General features: G+C 44.1%; 1 protein-coding gene across 1 annotated transcript in view; it reads left to right on the plus strand.

Annotated features, from left to right (window-relative positions):
* Positions 1–15,294, plus strand: part of grik5 (glutamate receptor, ionotropic, kainate 5) — a 72,460-nt gene that overhangs the window by 46,428 nt on the left and 10,738 nt on the right. Inside the window, exons 6-15 of the mRNA XM_030073141.1 lie at positions 4,018–4,196; positions 5,155–5,208; positions 6,029–6,187; positions 6,678–6,830; positions 8,466–8,570; positions 10,638–10,745; positions 11,854–12,057; positions 13,165–13,278; positions 13,943–14,052; positions 14,303–14,476. Coding sequence (XP_029929001.1) covers positions 4,018–4,196; positions 5,155–5,208; positions 6,029–6,187; positions 6,678–6,830; positions 8,466–8,570; positions 10,638–10,745; positions 11,854–12,057; positions 13,165–13,278; positions 13,943–14,052; positions 14,303–14,476 — 1,360 coding nt within the window. The remainder of the gene's footprint in view (positions 1–4,017; positions 4,197–5,154; positions 5,209–6,028; positions 6,188–6,677; positions 6,831–8,465; positions 8,571–10,637; positions 10,746–11,853; positions 12,058–13,164; positions 13,279–13,942; positions 14,053–14,302; positions 14,477–15,294) is intronic.

The following is a 15,294-nucleotide window of genomic DNA, read 5'->3' on the forward strand; positions in this document are numbered from 1 at the left end:
CACTGTTGGACACTCATTTTAGCAGTCTGGTCACTAAGTTCTCTCTCTGCTGTCAGAGTTCAGGATCATGGCTCACATTACAGCCTCCCTGTTACTCAGACACTACATCACACTGTCTCTTGTCCACCTCAAAGGCTGGTAGTCCAAAACCGATTAAATAAATATAACTATTTAAAATGCTTCCCAGTATTAGACTACTTAAGGGACATTTAATTTGACATCCCAGGCACTCAGAGAGCTTTAACATCACAGAGACTTAAAGCACTTACGCTCCATGCCACTCTTCTTGGTTTTTGTTTTGAAAGTGTGCATTATTGATTTATTATGCACTCCACTATAGAAAATGACAGGAAAAAATTGGGCCAGTTAGGGTAGTGGCTGTAAAATTTAAGCGCGCAGCATTTAGAATACAGGATATGGTATGTTCTTTATCCCTCACTGCCATCAGGGCATTGTATAATCCTAATTTTTCACCCAGTAATCCCCTGAAGTTTTTGCCCGTATCTGAGGGCTGAAACGAGTTGTTGTGCAGCTGTTGACTCAAAACATCAGCCAGGCAACAACTATACCAGAGCTGAAGGGCAACACAAAAAAGAATAAATGGGACCACTGAAGACTGTGCACACTCGTCGCTGTAATGTGAAAAAGGGTAGATTTAGACAAACAAAAAGCTGTGACATTATGAATAATTGATTTAATGATCGCCATGCTTTCATTAACTCCCCAACAGTTAGCCGGTTTTCCTGCGGTCCCTGGAAGTAAGCTCAATTCCTCATGGACTTGTCATTTCACTGAACTAAAACAGCTTAGAAATGACATCAGACATCCTTTACAGTTTTGATCATCAACTGAATGGGTGGATAAGAGCCTTGTCTTACACACAAAGCTTCCTCTCTCATAAGAATTAGAGGCAACAGCATGATTGTTACTGGCCCAAAGATGCAGTGCTGGTGGAGAGATTGAGTTTGTGCGTGCGTGCGTGTGTGTGTTTGTGTGCATGCGTGTGTGTGTGTGTGTGTGTGTGTGTAATATATTTGGCTTGAAGGTGATCTTTACAAGGTTATCACACTCATAGACTCTGACCCACTTGGCTGCGCTATCTATCGCCATGGAGCTAGTTGCCATGGCTGCAGAATAGGTGCTAACTGCCACTCAACAGGCTTGTTCCACACACTGAACGACTGTGTGGGTGTGTGTGGCTGGGTATGTGTGTGTTTGATGTGTTTTGTGCCTGTGTGTCTTGCGTGTGTGTGTGTGCTTTTACTCTGAGGCTATTGCGGTTTATGCATGCAGGTGTGTCTGTGTGTGTGTGTGTGTGTGTTTGCTCCTGCGTATATGTCTGTAAATAAGCGATGGGTTTTTGTCTTATTTGTGTGTAAATCTGTGTATGTTCACGTCTCTGTGTGCTTCTCTGCTCTGATGCTGCAGAGGTTGAACATCAGACAAAGTTTAGCACCAGCCCTCTTGATGTTTTCATCCTGTTTACCCCACTGTTCAAGGGAAATCAATGTTTCCTCCTTTTTTGTTTCTGAGGCGAGTAATGTGTGAAATCACACATCTCCCTGACACACACCACGCTGCCCTGATTATTTAACATACTTAAGGAGCGAGGCTGGTAATTTAAAACCAAAATCGTCATTTCCCCTCTTTAGCCCCTGCAAGTCGCACCCCATAGATATGCTGTTAAATGTGAGTGAGTCTGAGATTTTGGGTCATTTCATATCCCTCTCTCTCCCTCTCTCTCTCTCTTTCTATGCCTGGGTCACATCGCTCCATCTGAGCCTAATTCCATTATGCAGTTTTCATGAGATGGATGAGGTTAAGGAGAGGGAGAGGGAGGGACGGTTAAGAGAGACCGAGCACTGGGAAAGGGAAACGGCGGCAGCGTAAGAGCAAGATGTATAAAGACATAGAGCCCAGAATTCTCCTGTTCTCAGCATCTCAGCCCAAGGGACTAAAATAACCACCAAAGAGTCTCTGAATTATATTGGCTGTACAACCTGGACGGTGTAATGTCTCATCAGAATATGGCACTCCACGTCCATCATGAAATAATATTTGTTTTTTTTTAATCTCGGAAATCCAGGTTGTTAGATGTATCCGTTGTGAAGACACTGGCAAATGCTCTAGTCCAGTGCAACTTTGATTATGCACGCACAGGCTGGTAGAGGAGCATCTTGAAAAAAAAATAATCTATGCAATAGATTAGTAACAGCCCAGAACAAGCTTATCAGAGTGGTGCTGAAACTCCCCTTACACACTCACCTGATGGCCCAACATTTTAAAGAGCTTTGATGGCTCCCTGTAGAGGATAGAGTGGCCATGTTGAAGTTGAGTCGGGTTCACGGTGTCATTTTTGACACTGCGCCCAAATATTTTACTACGACTAAAACCAGTGACACCAATGTGATGACCCGTAGTTATGTAATGTACGCATTGTTTGTGTATTATATTGTTCTTCAGAGGACCGCAGAGGAAATGAGTCGCTGACTTTACTGTATCTTTATCCGTGATTGTTATTTAAATGTATGTGCCGGGCCTCATCTGGAGCAAAATGTGCATGCATTTATTTTAACTTTAAAATGAATCCAATCCAATCCAAAGAGGGAGAGAGGAGGTAACTAGAGCATAGGCTAAGACGGGAAAGATAGAGAGGTTGGTGTGTGGAAAGAGAATATGTGGAGGGAGGAGGAGAGAGAGAAAGAGAGAGGGGAGGAGGTAGAGGAAGCTGTAAAGTGCATTGATTTTTTCCCCCCTCCTTCCTCAAACTAATTAAAGTTTTGGCCTGGTTCAGTGATTACCCCACTGCTTACAGAGCCTTTCTCCTGCTGAAGGGCCCTGTGTGCTACCTCTCCCCCCTCTCCTCCCCCTCAATCCCCAGATGCCTGCCCCAACACTTATTTACATAGCTAGGAGTGTTTTACTATAGAATTACAATTAGGGAGGAGCGGGGTAGACTTTCCAGTTCAGGCTCAGTCCATGCAGTATGTCAAGTGAGTCTTGACTGCCACTGGTGTTACTCATTTTTCAAGAGGAATTCGCTCGAAGTGGATGAATTGTCTCAAGTGTTTTGCTCTTTTTTTTTTTTTTTCCTCCCGCAGTTTCAGGTCCCTCTTCTGTTCTTTGAATTACGAGGGCTTTGCGGAGTAGAGCAGAATAGAAGAAAATAGAATAGAATAGGACCGAATAGAATAAGCATAGCTCAATAAAAGCGTCAAGTGCACATAATGGCAAAACATAGTACAGAATACTTATATCTCTAGTTTCATTATTTGGTTTTTAAAAAATCAATGTATTTTTAAAATACATGTTTCAACCAGCAAATAACCTGTCTTTGATTGACGCACACTGATAGTAATCATCAGCTCTTGTTATTGGTCATTAAGGAATGAAAAAAGTGAGACAAAATTAAACAAATACAAAGAATAATTGGATATAGTAAGCCATAAATAGGCTGACTGTTTATAGGCAAGTACAATGCAAAAAAAAATCCCTACTTAACAAGTCATTTAGTCTCACAGTCTGTGTTAAAACACGTATATGCTGCAACAGAGACTTGATTCAAGCAAAATTGTTGTCAGATTGTTTTTCTTGTTTTCAGAAAAGCAAGAGGAGAGGAGGTTTCTGCCGCATGTTTCACATCCAGTTCTTCAGGTGCTAGCTAGACCAAAGACACGATGGATACCATTACACAACACAGGGTTTACACGCTTTTTTTTTTTTTTTTTTTTGCTCCCGTCAAAATATATATAAAAAATAAAATAAATAAATAAATACATATGCTTTTTTCGAAGCTGGTCGTAATTAAAAATTAATGGGCAGAGGCAAAAAAAAGAGTTCAGACTGTTTTTTTGTTGAATAAATATATAGACAGCCGTGGATATCAATCAATAAAACACGATCCTGCTCTCACAGTTCTCGCAGTTCCTGCAAAGTTCACGTCTTTGAAATGTGAGGTTTGTGCACTGATATCGACACTGATCTTGCAACCACGCTCCGCTTTGACTTCTACCTCAGGCTTGCTGAGACTGGAGGAACTGGTGCGCCGCTTCCTCATCTCGCGGGAGACGCTGTCGATCAGGATGCTGGACGACAACTTGGACCCCACGCCGCTGCTGAAGGAGATCCGTGACGACAAGGTGGCCACCATCATCATCGACGCCAACGCCTCGGTGTCCTATCTCATCCTCAAGAAGGTCAGGCCTCAGCCATTGTTACAGTGCCCAGAGTCCCCCACAGACAATACAGGTCATGAACTTCCTCTTGCATGCGGTAGACACAGAAACATGCTCGGGGGTTATGCGTTACCTCTGTTATGTACTCCACGCAAATATACAAGTCATCAAGGGTACACAGAGCTTGTCATCCATAAAACACAATAAAATTAAATAAAAAAAAAACTCCTCTCAAATTTCTGGAGGCTACAGATTCATCACTGTTGTTATAGAAATAACATCTATTTTTACCCTCTGTGCCTTCTGGAAGTGCGGAGGGATTGGTATCTATGCATATCTGTCAGCCGCAATTGCACTTGCACTCCTAAGAAACATCTTCCACAAAAAGAACATCTTTTGTTGTAGTGGGACGCGATGCAGATGTTAGTCCAATACCGAGGCCTCTTTCTGATTCATGTTACACCCTGTTATGCCGATAGCCAGCGCAGTGAGTCAGAGCCGCACCGCATATGGGGATGTTTTCACTGGGCGCAGTGGAACGGCTGTCTGCCCTCAGCGAAATGTCCTAGTGTTAGTCTGATGATGTAAAACTGTGATTAACGTATGCTCTCTCTCTCCCTCTCCCTCACCCTCCCTTCCCCTCCAACCGCATATTCTCTCCTTTTTTGTCCCTCAACTGTCTCTTTTGCTCTCTGTCCTCCTTTGCTCTCTCTCTCTCTCTGTCTCTCCCCATCACTCTTTCTACCTCCTTTCCCGCTTGTCTCCCTCGCTCTCTGTTTTCCCTCTCGCCCTTGTTTCTTTGCTTTGTTTCCTCGTTCTCTCTCTCTCCGCCTCTGTTCTCCTTCTATGTCTCACCCTTCCTGTGTCCCACCTACTCTGTTGCCTCCCCTTTGTTTTTTTTTTTGTTTTTTTATCTTGTTCTCTCTCTCTCTCTGTCTCTCTCTGTTTCTCTCCCTCTCACTTTTGTTTTATCCTACAGGCATCGGAGCTGGGGATGACATCAGCATTTTACAAGTACATCCTCACCACCATGGTAAGAGCATACTAATTCCATCCCACCTCTCCTGTGTCTCTCCCATCACTCTGTTTTTGTTTGCTCCTCTCCTGCCTCCTTCCTCACTGACCCTTCACGAGTTAAGCTGCACAACGGATCAAATAACGCTAGACGAGAGAGGGATGCGAGTGAAAGAGAACAGATGAAGGATAGAGGATGGAGGTAGAAGAGGGAAAGGGAGCGATTGGAGAAGTAATGGCACTGTGGGAGGCTGTGAAAGTGGAGAGGAAGGTGGGAGAGAAACTGGGAGAATAAAAAAGGGGGTCTGAGGTGAAGGCGACGACAGCCCTTTTTCCCTCTCTCTCTCTCTCTCTCTCTCTCTCTCTCTCTCTCTCTCTCTCTGTCTGCGCTTCCGGTATTTTCAGCTGCCTCTTTGTTATGCTCCCCTCCTCTCTCCTCCTCTTCACATCATTCAAATCAATGTGTCACTTTATGGCATGTGCTTTTATTTATTTATTTTTGTAATGTTTCCCTTCTCTCCGCCCCGTGTGCTTGCCGCGGGCCTTGTGCTTCACATCCAAGTGTCTTTCGTTTGCCGCCACAAACAGCGACCGGAGTCATTTCCATCAACCTCCCTCTCTCTCTCTCTCCTTCTCTATCACCGTTTTTCCCTTCTCCGACCTGTCTATCTCTTTTCTTCTTCCCGCTCTCTATCGGAGATTAGATGTTGTCACTCTCGCGGCTTCTCTTCTCCTTTATCACACTCTTCTTTGCACAGTATTTTTCTTCTGTGCCGTGACTTGATTCACATGTTGTCACCTGCCTCATCACCCCCCCTCCTCTTTTTTTCTCTCTTCAGGACTTTCCGCTCTTGAGATTAGATGATATAGTGGATGAGCAGTCCAACATTGTAGGTTTCTCCATGTTCAACACCACCCATCCCTTCTACCTGGAGTTCATCAGGAGCCTCAACCTTTCCTGGAGGGAGGGTTGTGACCTCACCTACCCCGGTCCTGCGGTCAGTCCCCCCCCCCCCCCCTCGACACACACACGCACAAAACAACAACACAAGTGTACGAAAATGCATACAATGAAAATGAGATGTCCAGTAAAAGTTGTTTATATGCTAGATAACCTTAAGTTTATTCCTTTCTCTGATTCATGCTGCAGTTAAAGAGATTCAGCCGGCTTTTGGCTTGAATTTAATGTCTATTGATGTATCCTTCTGTGCTTCTACCCCACTGTTTTACTTAAACCTCACATCTCTTCTTCTCCTCTCTCTCTCCTCTGCCACTTTCTCCTCCCCCCCTTCATCTCTCCTAACCGTTCCATTCCTCTGCGCTCACACCTCCCTTTTTTGTCCTTCATCACATCTTCTCCCTTGACTCCTTTTCTTTATTCCCCATGCTTCTCCTCCCTCCCTCCCTCCCTCTACCCTTCCTTCTGTCCCTCACCCTCCTCTGTCTCTCTCCCTCATCTCTCCTGTGTTCCCTTGCTCCCTTCCACAGCTCTCGTCAGCGCTGATGTTTGATGCGGTGCATGTGGTGGTGGGGGCGGTGAGGGAATTGAACCGCAGTCAGGAAATCGGAGTGAAGCCGCTCAGCTGCACCTCGCCTCAGATCTGGCAACATGGGACCAGCCTTATGAACTACCTGCGCATGGTTAGCTTTATAAAAGCGCTGGCTCGTGTGCATACGTACAGTACAGTGACTCACTAATGCACTGGCTCACGCACACGAACACAGACACACGCAAGACAGAGGCAATCCTGTGTCTGGAGGAATTGGGTTAAATATAAACTGTTTCACAAAGATTTTTCAGTGTATTTTTTTTTTCATATTTTCACATTAATACCACCAAGATCCATTTTACACAGCAAAAAAAAAATCTCCCTCTTAAGTCATTTAGACTACATGTCTTGTTTTTTCCTAAAACAAGTGGAAAAAATCCGCCAGTGGGACGTTTCCAGTGCTAATCATCTTGTTTCCAGAACTGTAATTTTCTCGCCTTTTTCCAACATTTTTATTCTTGTAGCAAAAGAAATGTCCAAAACAAGTCGACCAAATCGCATTTGCGAATTAGTCTGAAACTTCTCTGTTCATTTTTTGATTTCCAAGGGGTGTTAGCAGCAGTCACAGACCAAAATGCCTCTGGACACGATTGGATAGACCTCCGAACAATCAGAGCAATGCAACATGTGACGTAGCAGTGACAAGAGAGAAAAAAAACTTTAACTGCAGTTGTTTGTTCTTCTTTTAGAGGGTGTTTACTGTCTAGTTTGTTTAATACTGCTGTGATAGCAGACTCAACAAGCCGCTCCACATCAGCGGCAGCCATCTTGGTTCTTTACGAAATGCAACAGTGCTCCTCTGTTGGTCATTGTCCCAAACCTGTCCCATATTAGATCAATGGTTGTGATTGGCTAGATTTCCACCCAACCTGCTCCAGGCTGGGTGGAGACCTGTCTGAATAGGAGAGGGGCCCCATCACATCTGCCAGAACAAATAAAACATGAGCTCTCAGATTCTTCTGGTTCCCAGGCAATGAAACTAAACAACATATTAAGGAAGACATCTTTGCATTGCAGCCAGTATATATACAGTAACATCCATCCATATGCTCCATTCGTTCTAATTATGTTCAGGCTGTGTATTTCTCCTGTACAGTGGGAACAATACAACTACAGTATGACTTGATACTGTTTCCATCTTCATCACATGTGCATATAACCTCTCTCTCTCTCTTGTTATTCCTTGTCATCTCCCATCGCTGGTTGTCTGTGTTTCTCTCATCGACGACCTGTCGTCAGGGCTGCCCGAGCCCCATCTCTCATTGTCTCCTCCCCACCGGCCTGACATCTGTCTTTGTTAGTCAACCTCATGGTGTGCTCCATCTTCAGCGCCGTGCCATTCATCTTAGCTCCCACTAACTTTGCCAGCACCTGGTTTGTGGAGCGGCAGAGTGGAGCTGTGAGGTGGAGTCCTGAGTCTTATTAGCAAGCTGTAGACTGTCTGTGCTGCTCCATTTGAGCCTCTCGCTCAGTCACTTTCTCCTAGTTGTCTAAGTCTGTGTTGCTCTCCACAGCCCACTTCCTCATCACTGTACTCTAGATTGTGTCTGTTTACTTAATCACAATAGATAGCCTGAGGAACTATGTTTGACTTTATATAGAAAAGTAGGCATTAATTGTATTCATCACACAGTGTTTCTTTGTCTGTCTGTTCCCACTGATTCCGCCCCCTCTCTCTTGTCCTTCTCTCTCTCTCTCTCTCTCTCTCTCTCCCTCCATCTGCCAGGTGGAGTACGATGGTTTGACAGGGCGTGTGGAGTTCAACAGTAAAGGCCAGAGGACCAACTACACCCTGAGGATCCTGGAGAAACACCGAGGAGGACACAAAGAGGTCAGGAGTCACCTGTTATCATGCAGCAGCCAGGTCAGATCGCCTGTAGGCATTGGGCAAGTTACAGGTCAGCCATCTGATTTCACAACGCCTGGGGAGGCGTTTAACACTGAGGTCAGCCTCATCACAGACCCTGCTCTTTCTAGCTGATAGTAACCAAATTCTTTTCCTCTGTGAAGTTGGCTTGATGCATCCCACTTGAATTCACTTTCCTGCAAACAGACCTGGGTCAAACAGCAGCTGACAGTCAACTGAATTTTAATGATTTATAAACTTTCTGGCATGACTGTCATCCTGATCTTGAGACTATTTGTTGCTTTCATGTTTTTTTAGCTTGGTCACATGCATATTTCAAATCAGACTTGTTTTGGTCTTGGTCACTACCGGATGTTGACTCTACCCTTTTTTCTGTTTATCTAAAAATACAAAATACATACATTTTTTAATGGTGTTCAAATGTCGATGTAACAACTAGTCACTTGCATGTAAAGATAGCTCATCTTAGAATTCAGTTTGGACTCAACTAAGGCGGTCCTGGCTGCAGTTGTGCTTTCTGGGACTTTTTTCATATCTGGTGACTCTCTCTATTCTGGCATCTCAGAAATTTTGTTCATGCTGGAAATCTTTTTCTGAACACGAACCTTTCCATTAGCCCGCTGCATTCCCCTCATAGTATTAGGAACATTCACACCTGGGCTCTGACCAATTCAACCTCTTACACTATTGACCACTGAGCAGTGTAATGGGAGCAATTGAGGTTCAAGTACATTGCTTCAAGATACCTCTAATGCAGAAGTATTGACAGAAGGGAAGAGAGCTACTTGTTTCTTTTTCGCAGAGCAGATTTCCCCAGTTGACCCCAGTCGTTTAATGACCATTTGATAACAAGCCACCACAAATTTATTTAAGGCACAGTATTAAAGAGGACTTTGGCAGGAAACCAAAATAATGCCTATATTTTGGTGGAGGTGTATAGGAGCAAGTTGGTGCATTCTGGCAATGCGGACTTCTCTAGTGAGCGCCAGATAGAAGAAAGATGAAAAGGATTGAAAGTGCATTTCACCCGCATTTCAGAATCAAGATGTAATCAAGTGTAAGTGCACGCATCGCTGCAGATCCAAATTGAAGCAGTTGCAGCATGGCTTATTGATGGGAGGAAAAACTTTGTCACTGCCATCCTTTAATATGTTTTGTCAGGGTCTACTATAGGCTAACAGCCCTCCATGTTAACACTAAATGCCATTTGATAACCATGCTCAAATTTAAACTCTGTGGGAGAGTTAGGCTGCGGGAGCTAACATTTTAACTCTGAGAATCTGCACACCTTTCTGCACATCGGCTCCCTCAATGTAGGAAGGAGCACTGGTTCACAGAGAAAAAGACCACTCTTAAATGTCATAGCAGGATAAAAAGCGTCATAGAAAAAACTGTGATTCTGTTTCTGTCTGTGGAGTCATTACCTCTCATCTGACCTATTGAAGGATGTACAGTATCATCTTCCAAAGAAATGCCTCTGTGAGCTTCAATCTTTCACTCCCACAGCCTCTGCACACCTTCTAGGTCATAATCACACACTTATGGATCTTAACTGACTTTATTGCCCTCATAAAGTGGAAATATGTGTGCTGTTTCTTATGCAATTTAAGAAAGATGTTAGTAAAGGGAAATAGGTATGGCAATGAAACTCATGATCATGTTTCATTCACGTTTCATTATCTCCTTTGCCATTTTGTCTCTGTTCTTTGCCCCGCTCATAAATAGCAGATTTTTCTAAAGGTTCGCATGCTGCTGCAGGTATATGGCTCTAATGGGGACAATTAAATCAATAGGGATCTACACAATGTAATTGTGTGGATACCAAAGCAAGGCACAGTAATATTAAACATGCAAAGGCACTCTAGAAAATAGACCACTAGGTTGAATATACTTAGTGCCCTACTTAAATTGCAATAGATGGTGTGTGGCCTGATGCTACAGTAAGACGGTTAACACAAAGATAGAGCTTAACAGTGCATTATTTATCTCACAATCGCCATTGATTTTCTCTGGCTTGCTTTTCTCTGTCAGATTGGGATCTGGTACTCCAACAATACCCTTGCGATGAACTCCACCAGCCTGGATATAAATGTCTCAGAGACGCTGGCCAACAAGACTCTAATTGTCACCACCATACTGGTAAGGTCACAATTACCTCCTGGATCACCAAGCTGGCGAGATAGTTTTTTTCTTGTCATTGCATGGGCCGGGCTGCAGCCTCATGCTGTGCTGTTGTCTGTCTCTGCTAATTTTGCTGTCACTCTGGCTGTCATAGGAACTGATCGAGCACCGCACACGTGCCACTGAATTGAGGCAGTCAAAAGCCATTTGATGGTATCAAAGTACTAGAATGTGTCTCTTTTTCGCTGCCGTTCGAGTAATGTCATATCAATAAATCAATGTCTCACATGATGCAGCTCCATCACTCTCAGGTTGATAGCACAGATGTGGGCACCTGATGGATTCCTTCATACTCTGCTTTGTGTGTTAAAATGTGATAGGACACTGGCAATCCTTTTCTCTCCCCTGAGGGATAGTTCACCCCAAATACAAAAAATAGATATTTTCCCTCTTACCTGGTGCAATCTGCCCATCAAGATAGTTCATGTGATTTGGAAATGTTTCCAGTTTGTTGCCATTTTACCTGTCTACGAGCACCGCAGTGCAGTGGAGATGGATGAATACTGTTTTGTGAAGCTCAAACCATTAAAACTTTGCAAAAACTAAACAGCAACAGCTCATTGCAAAAACAATGACACAGGTACCTGATAAAATCCACAGCCCTTAGAGGCAAATAGTTTTGTTGGGAACGATTTCCTGCCAAAGAACACTGCAAAACTGTATGTAGTGCTGGTACCAGTAACTCTCACCAAATCATGCACAGAAACTATCTGGGTAAATAGATTACACTAGGGGTGTATCTTGGGTGAACTGTTCTTTTAATATCACACCAACTTCTGCAGCCATTTGGCAGCAACTATTTTTCATTCTTCTTAATGAGCATTTGGTTAAATTCAGACATGGCCTCAAATTGGTTCATATAAAGACACAAATCCCCTGCCATTTGCAAAAAACAGTGGCACCTGCTCTCACATAATGAATGCTGGCAGAGTGAGAGCAACTCATACTTGAATATGGATCTCTGTTTTTGAAGTGCTGGAGTGGTGAATTTTGGTCAAAACTCTTTTTCCAAACTGCATGTAATGTGTTGTTTGGCTGAAGCCCTTTGTATGTCTCCCATGTGTAGGAGAACCCATATGTGATGCGTAAGGGCAACTACCAGGATTTCCAGGGCAATGACCAGTATGAGGGCTTCTGTGTCGACATGCTGAGAGAGCTGGCAGACATCTTGAAATTCTCCTTCAGGATCAAACTGGTGGATGATGGACTATATGGGGCTCCAGAGCCTAATGGTTCTTGGACTGGCATGGTTGGAGAGCTAATCAACAGGGTGAGCACTTTGTCGCTTTGTCTCTCACTCTGTCTCTTTCTCTTTTGCACACACACTCACACACTCACATACACAAATGCCCAAACCAGTATCTGTACATGCAGGCATGCACATATGAACGTACACACTCCAGCACACTCACAGGCAGAAATTGTAGCCCCAAACGCCAGCACTGCTATAACTTCCCACGTCTGAAATTGCCCTCAGAGGGGAGTAAGACTCTTATCTAGGACAAAACTTGACTTGATAATTCCCCAAAAGAGAGCAGCAGCACTGCCTTAAAGTGTCTGCACCATCTTCCCTCACCACAACACACCCCTCTCCTGGTCTGTTGCCTTCTTTTTCCCTGTCCGGGCCTGCTGTGTATGCGACAGACTCTCTGGTTGAAGCAGGCTAATGAGAGCCCCTCTCTGCTTAATTACCATACGGTATACTTCAATTACCAGGCTGTGGTCCCTGTGTGGGGCCTGCCACGCTGGTGCTCCCCTGCTCTCCACGCTCTCCCTCCCTCGCTCTCTCCTGCCCTCCCCACTGCCTGATCACTCAGCTCTAATTAGTGGCCCATGTTCATCAATTAGCATTTAATGGAAGAGACGGAGGGGAGGCGGAGAGACCAGGGACCTGCTAGGTTTTATACAGGTGGAAAGCCCAACCACCCAATACTTACTTGCAATTAGCCTCATTTGGATCATGGATAATGTGTGTCTGTGTGTGTGTGTGTGTGTGTGTGTGTGTGTGAAAGAGAGAGAGAGAGAGAGAGAAAAAAAAAGGGAGAGACTGTGTCTGTATATTTTTCATTTTCTCTGTAAGTGGATGTGCTAACTGTACATTTTTCATTGGCGGAATAAACATTTTACACAAACAGAGCTTTCATCTACCCAGCGCAACATCAAGTGTCTCTCTATTTTCATAGGGCTCTCTAACCCCACTTTTCTTTTTTTTCCCCTCCCTCTGTCTCTCTCTCTCTCTCTCTCTCTCTCTCTCTTTCTCTTTAAATTTCATACTGATTCCTCTGTTCTGACTGTATATTGCTCCTGTATTTATCTACAATATTCTCCCTCCCTCCTTCTCTCTCTCCCTCCCTCTCTCTCTCTGTCAATCCTATAGAAAGCAGATCTGGCAGTGGCTGGCTTCACCATCACATCAGAAAGAGAGAAAGTTATTGACTTTTCTAAGCCGTTCATGACCCTGGGGATCAGCATCTTGTACAGAGTTCAACTGGTGAGGGTGTTATCTAGGGTTATGGGGCGATACCGACTATGGAGTTTGTATTGGATTTCATTTCTTCTGTTTGAACTGTTTTTAAGCTGGCAGGGTTACACAGATTGATTACTGGGTTAGACTGTCTAGATGGAGCTCCTAAGGAGTTAGGCTGCATACTGCGGGAGAGTGGATCTCATGTTTGAAGCTTGGGCTGTGTTTAGTTTGTACTAGTATATCCACTGCTTGTCCACACTGAAATTTATAGCTGCAATTTAACCTGCTCTGTAGTCAGTGCTCTGTAACTGGGTAACAGTGGCAGCTTTACATTGCTAATGAGGTTTTGGATGCAAGCCAAGCATGCTTCAGGAGAAGGCATTGTGAAACAGAGCATTTATGGATTGTAGCATTAGCGTATCAAAGCGCTGCAGACCTACTAGGCAAGTGCAGGGAAGGATACTGCCCTCCTGTGGTGCAAAGAGGACATGCTTTGACTGCTGAGATGTTAGACGTCCTTTTCTAACCCACCTACATGTCTGTCTGCCTGTCTATCTCTCTTTCTCTTTCACTGTGTGTTTCTTGTTTGGGCCCTTTCCCTCGTCTTTCTTTTGCCTCTGTCCCTCTCTCTCCCTCTCTCTTTCTGTTTCTCTCTCTCTCTCTCTCTCTCTCTCTCTCTCTGCACCAGGGGAGGAAGCCGGGATACTTCTCCTTCCTCGATCCCTTCTCTCCAGCTGTCTGGCTCTTCATGCTGTTAGCCTACCTGGCTGTCAGCTGTGTGCTTTTCCTGGCTGCAAGGTCAGTACATTAACATCATGTACTGTACTGATGTTTTGCTGCTGACATTTGTGCTCAGTTGCCATTGATTTCACTGAACACATGTTTCCTGCCTCATATTGGAATTTTCACCTTTTAAAACCTTGATTACACAGTTTAGTCCGATCGAATGATTGACTGGAAGTAAGTTGAGTGATGTGGCAGGCATACACTGCTGTGTTGAAGGTTGACCTGTGAAGGTCATTCCGCTGTACCCATGTTTCCTGTCCAGGTTGAGCCCTTACGAGTGGTACAACCCCCACCCGTGTCTGCGGGAGCGCAGGGACATGCTGGAGAATCAGTACACGCTGGGAAACAGCCTGTGGTTTCCTGTAGGAGGCTTCATGCAGCAGGGATCAGAGATCATGCCCAGAGCCCTGTCCACCAGATGTGTTAGCGGGGTGTGGTAAGTGAGACTTGTTTGTGTTTATATTTGTGGCAGAGAGTTTAAACTTTGAGGCTGACAGATTTAATGTGGTATATTATAATTTGCATATTGACATTTCGCTGAATACAAAATACACTAGCTGCCTCGTTTCTGGGTCTTTGTCTCCTCCTGCATCATCAAGAACACGTCATTCCTCTGTGAAGATACCGCCTGCAGAATTTTAAACTTCATCACTTTAGCGATTGTTCACCTCTCACTGACTGATGCTTGCTCACAGCGTTAGGCGCGGCTTCACAACTGCAGCAGCTGAATGTTTTAGTAACGACCAGAGTGACATATTTCAAATTTTGTTTGCCCAAAACTAACAAGTCAGTGCTCTCTTACCTCACACCGAGAGATGCCTTTTCCACCCAGCGTTGGTATCACAATGAGTGTTTGTAACTGCAGTGGTAAATTTATGCTTGATAAATATTTTTACTGGCAACTGTTTCAGGTACAACTGCCTGGGTGATTTTGGGCAATGCTAACAAAACATTTGTACAAAGCAAAAATAAAGTAAACACATAAAAAAGCAACACATTTTTTCCCACCACTATGATCTCAGCCATTATGCTGTCCAGTGTAATTTGAGAAGGATATACTGAGGCAAATATTCTACATGTAGAGGCTTTAGGGTTATTTTTTATGGCATTTACGCTTGATTAGATAAATATAGCACCGAGTGACAGGAAATATAGAGAGAGAGGAGATGGCATTTACATTTTAAATGTTAGCCATATATCTGACATTCCTATCCAGAGTGAATCGTAATGAGAACAAAGGATACATGAGCTGCC

This window comes from Myripristis murdjan, chromosome 16 (assembly GCF_902150065.1).
Source record: "Myripristis murdjan chromosome 16, fMyrMur1.1, whole genome shotgun sequence".
Taxonomy (NCBI): Eukaryota; Metazoa; Chordata; class Actinopteri; order Holocentriformes; family Holocentridae; genus Myripristis; species Myripristis murdjan.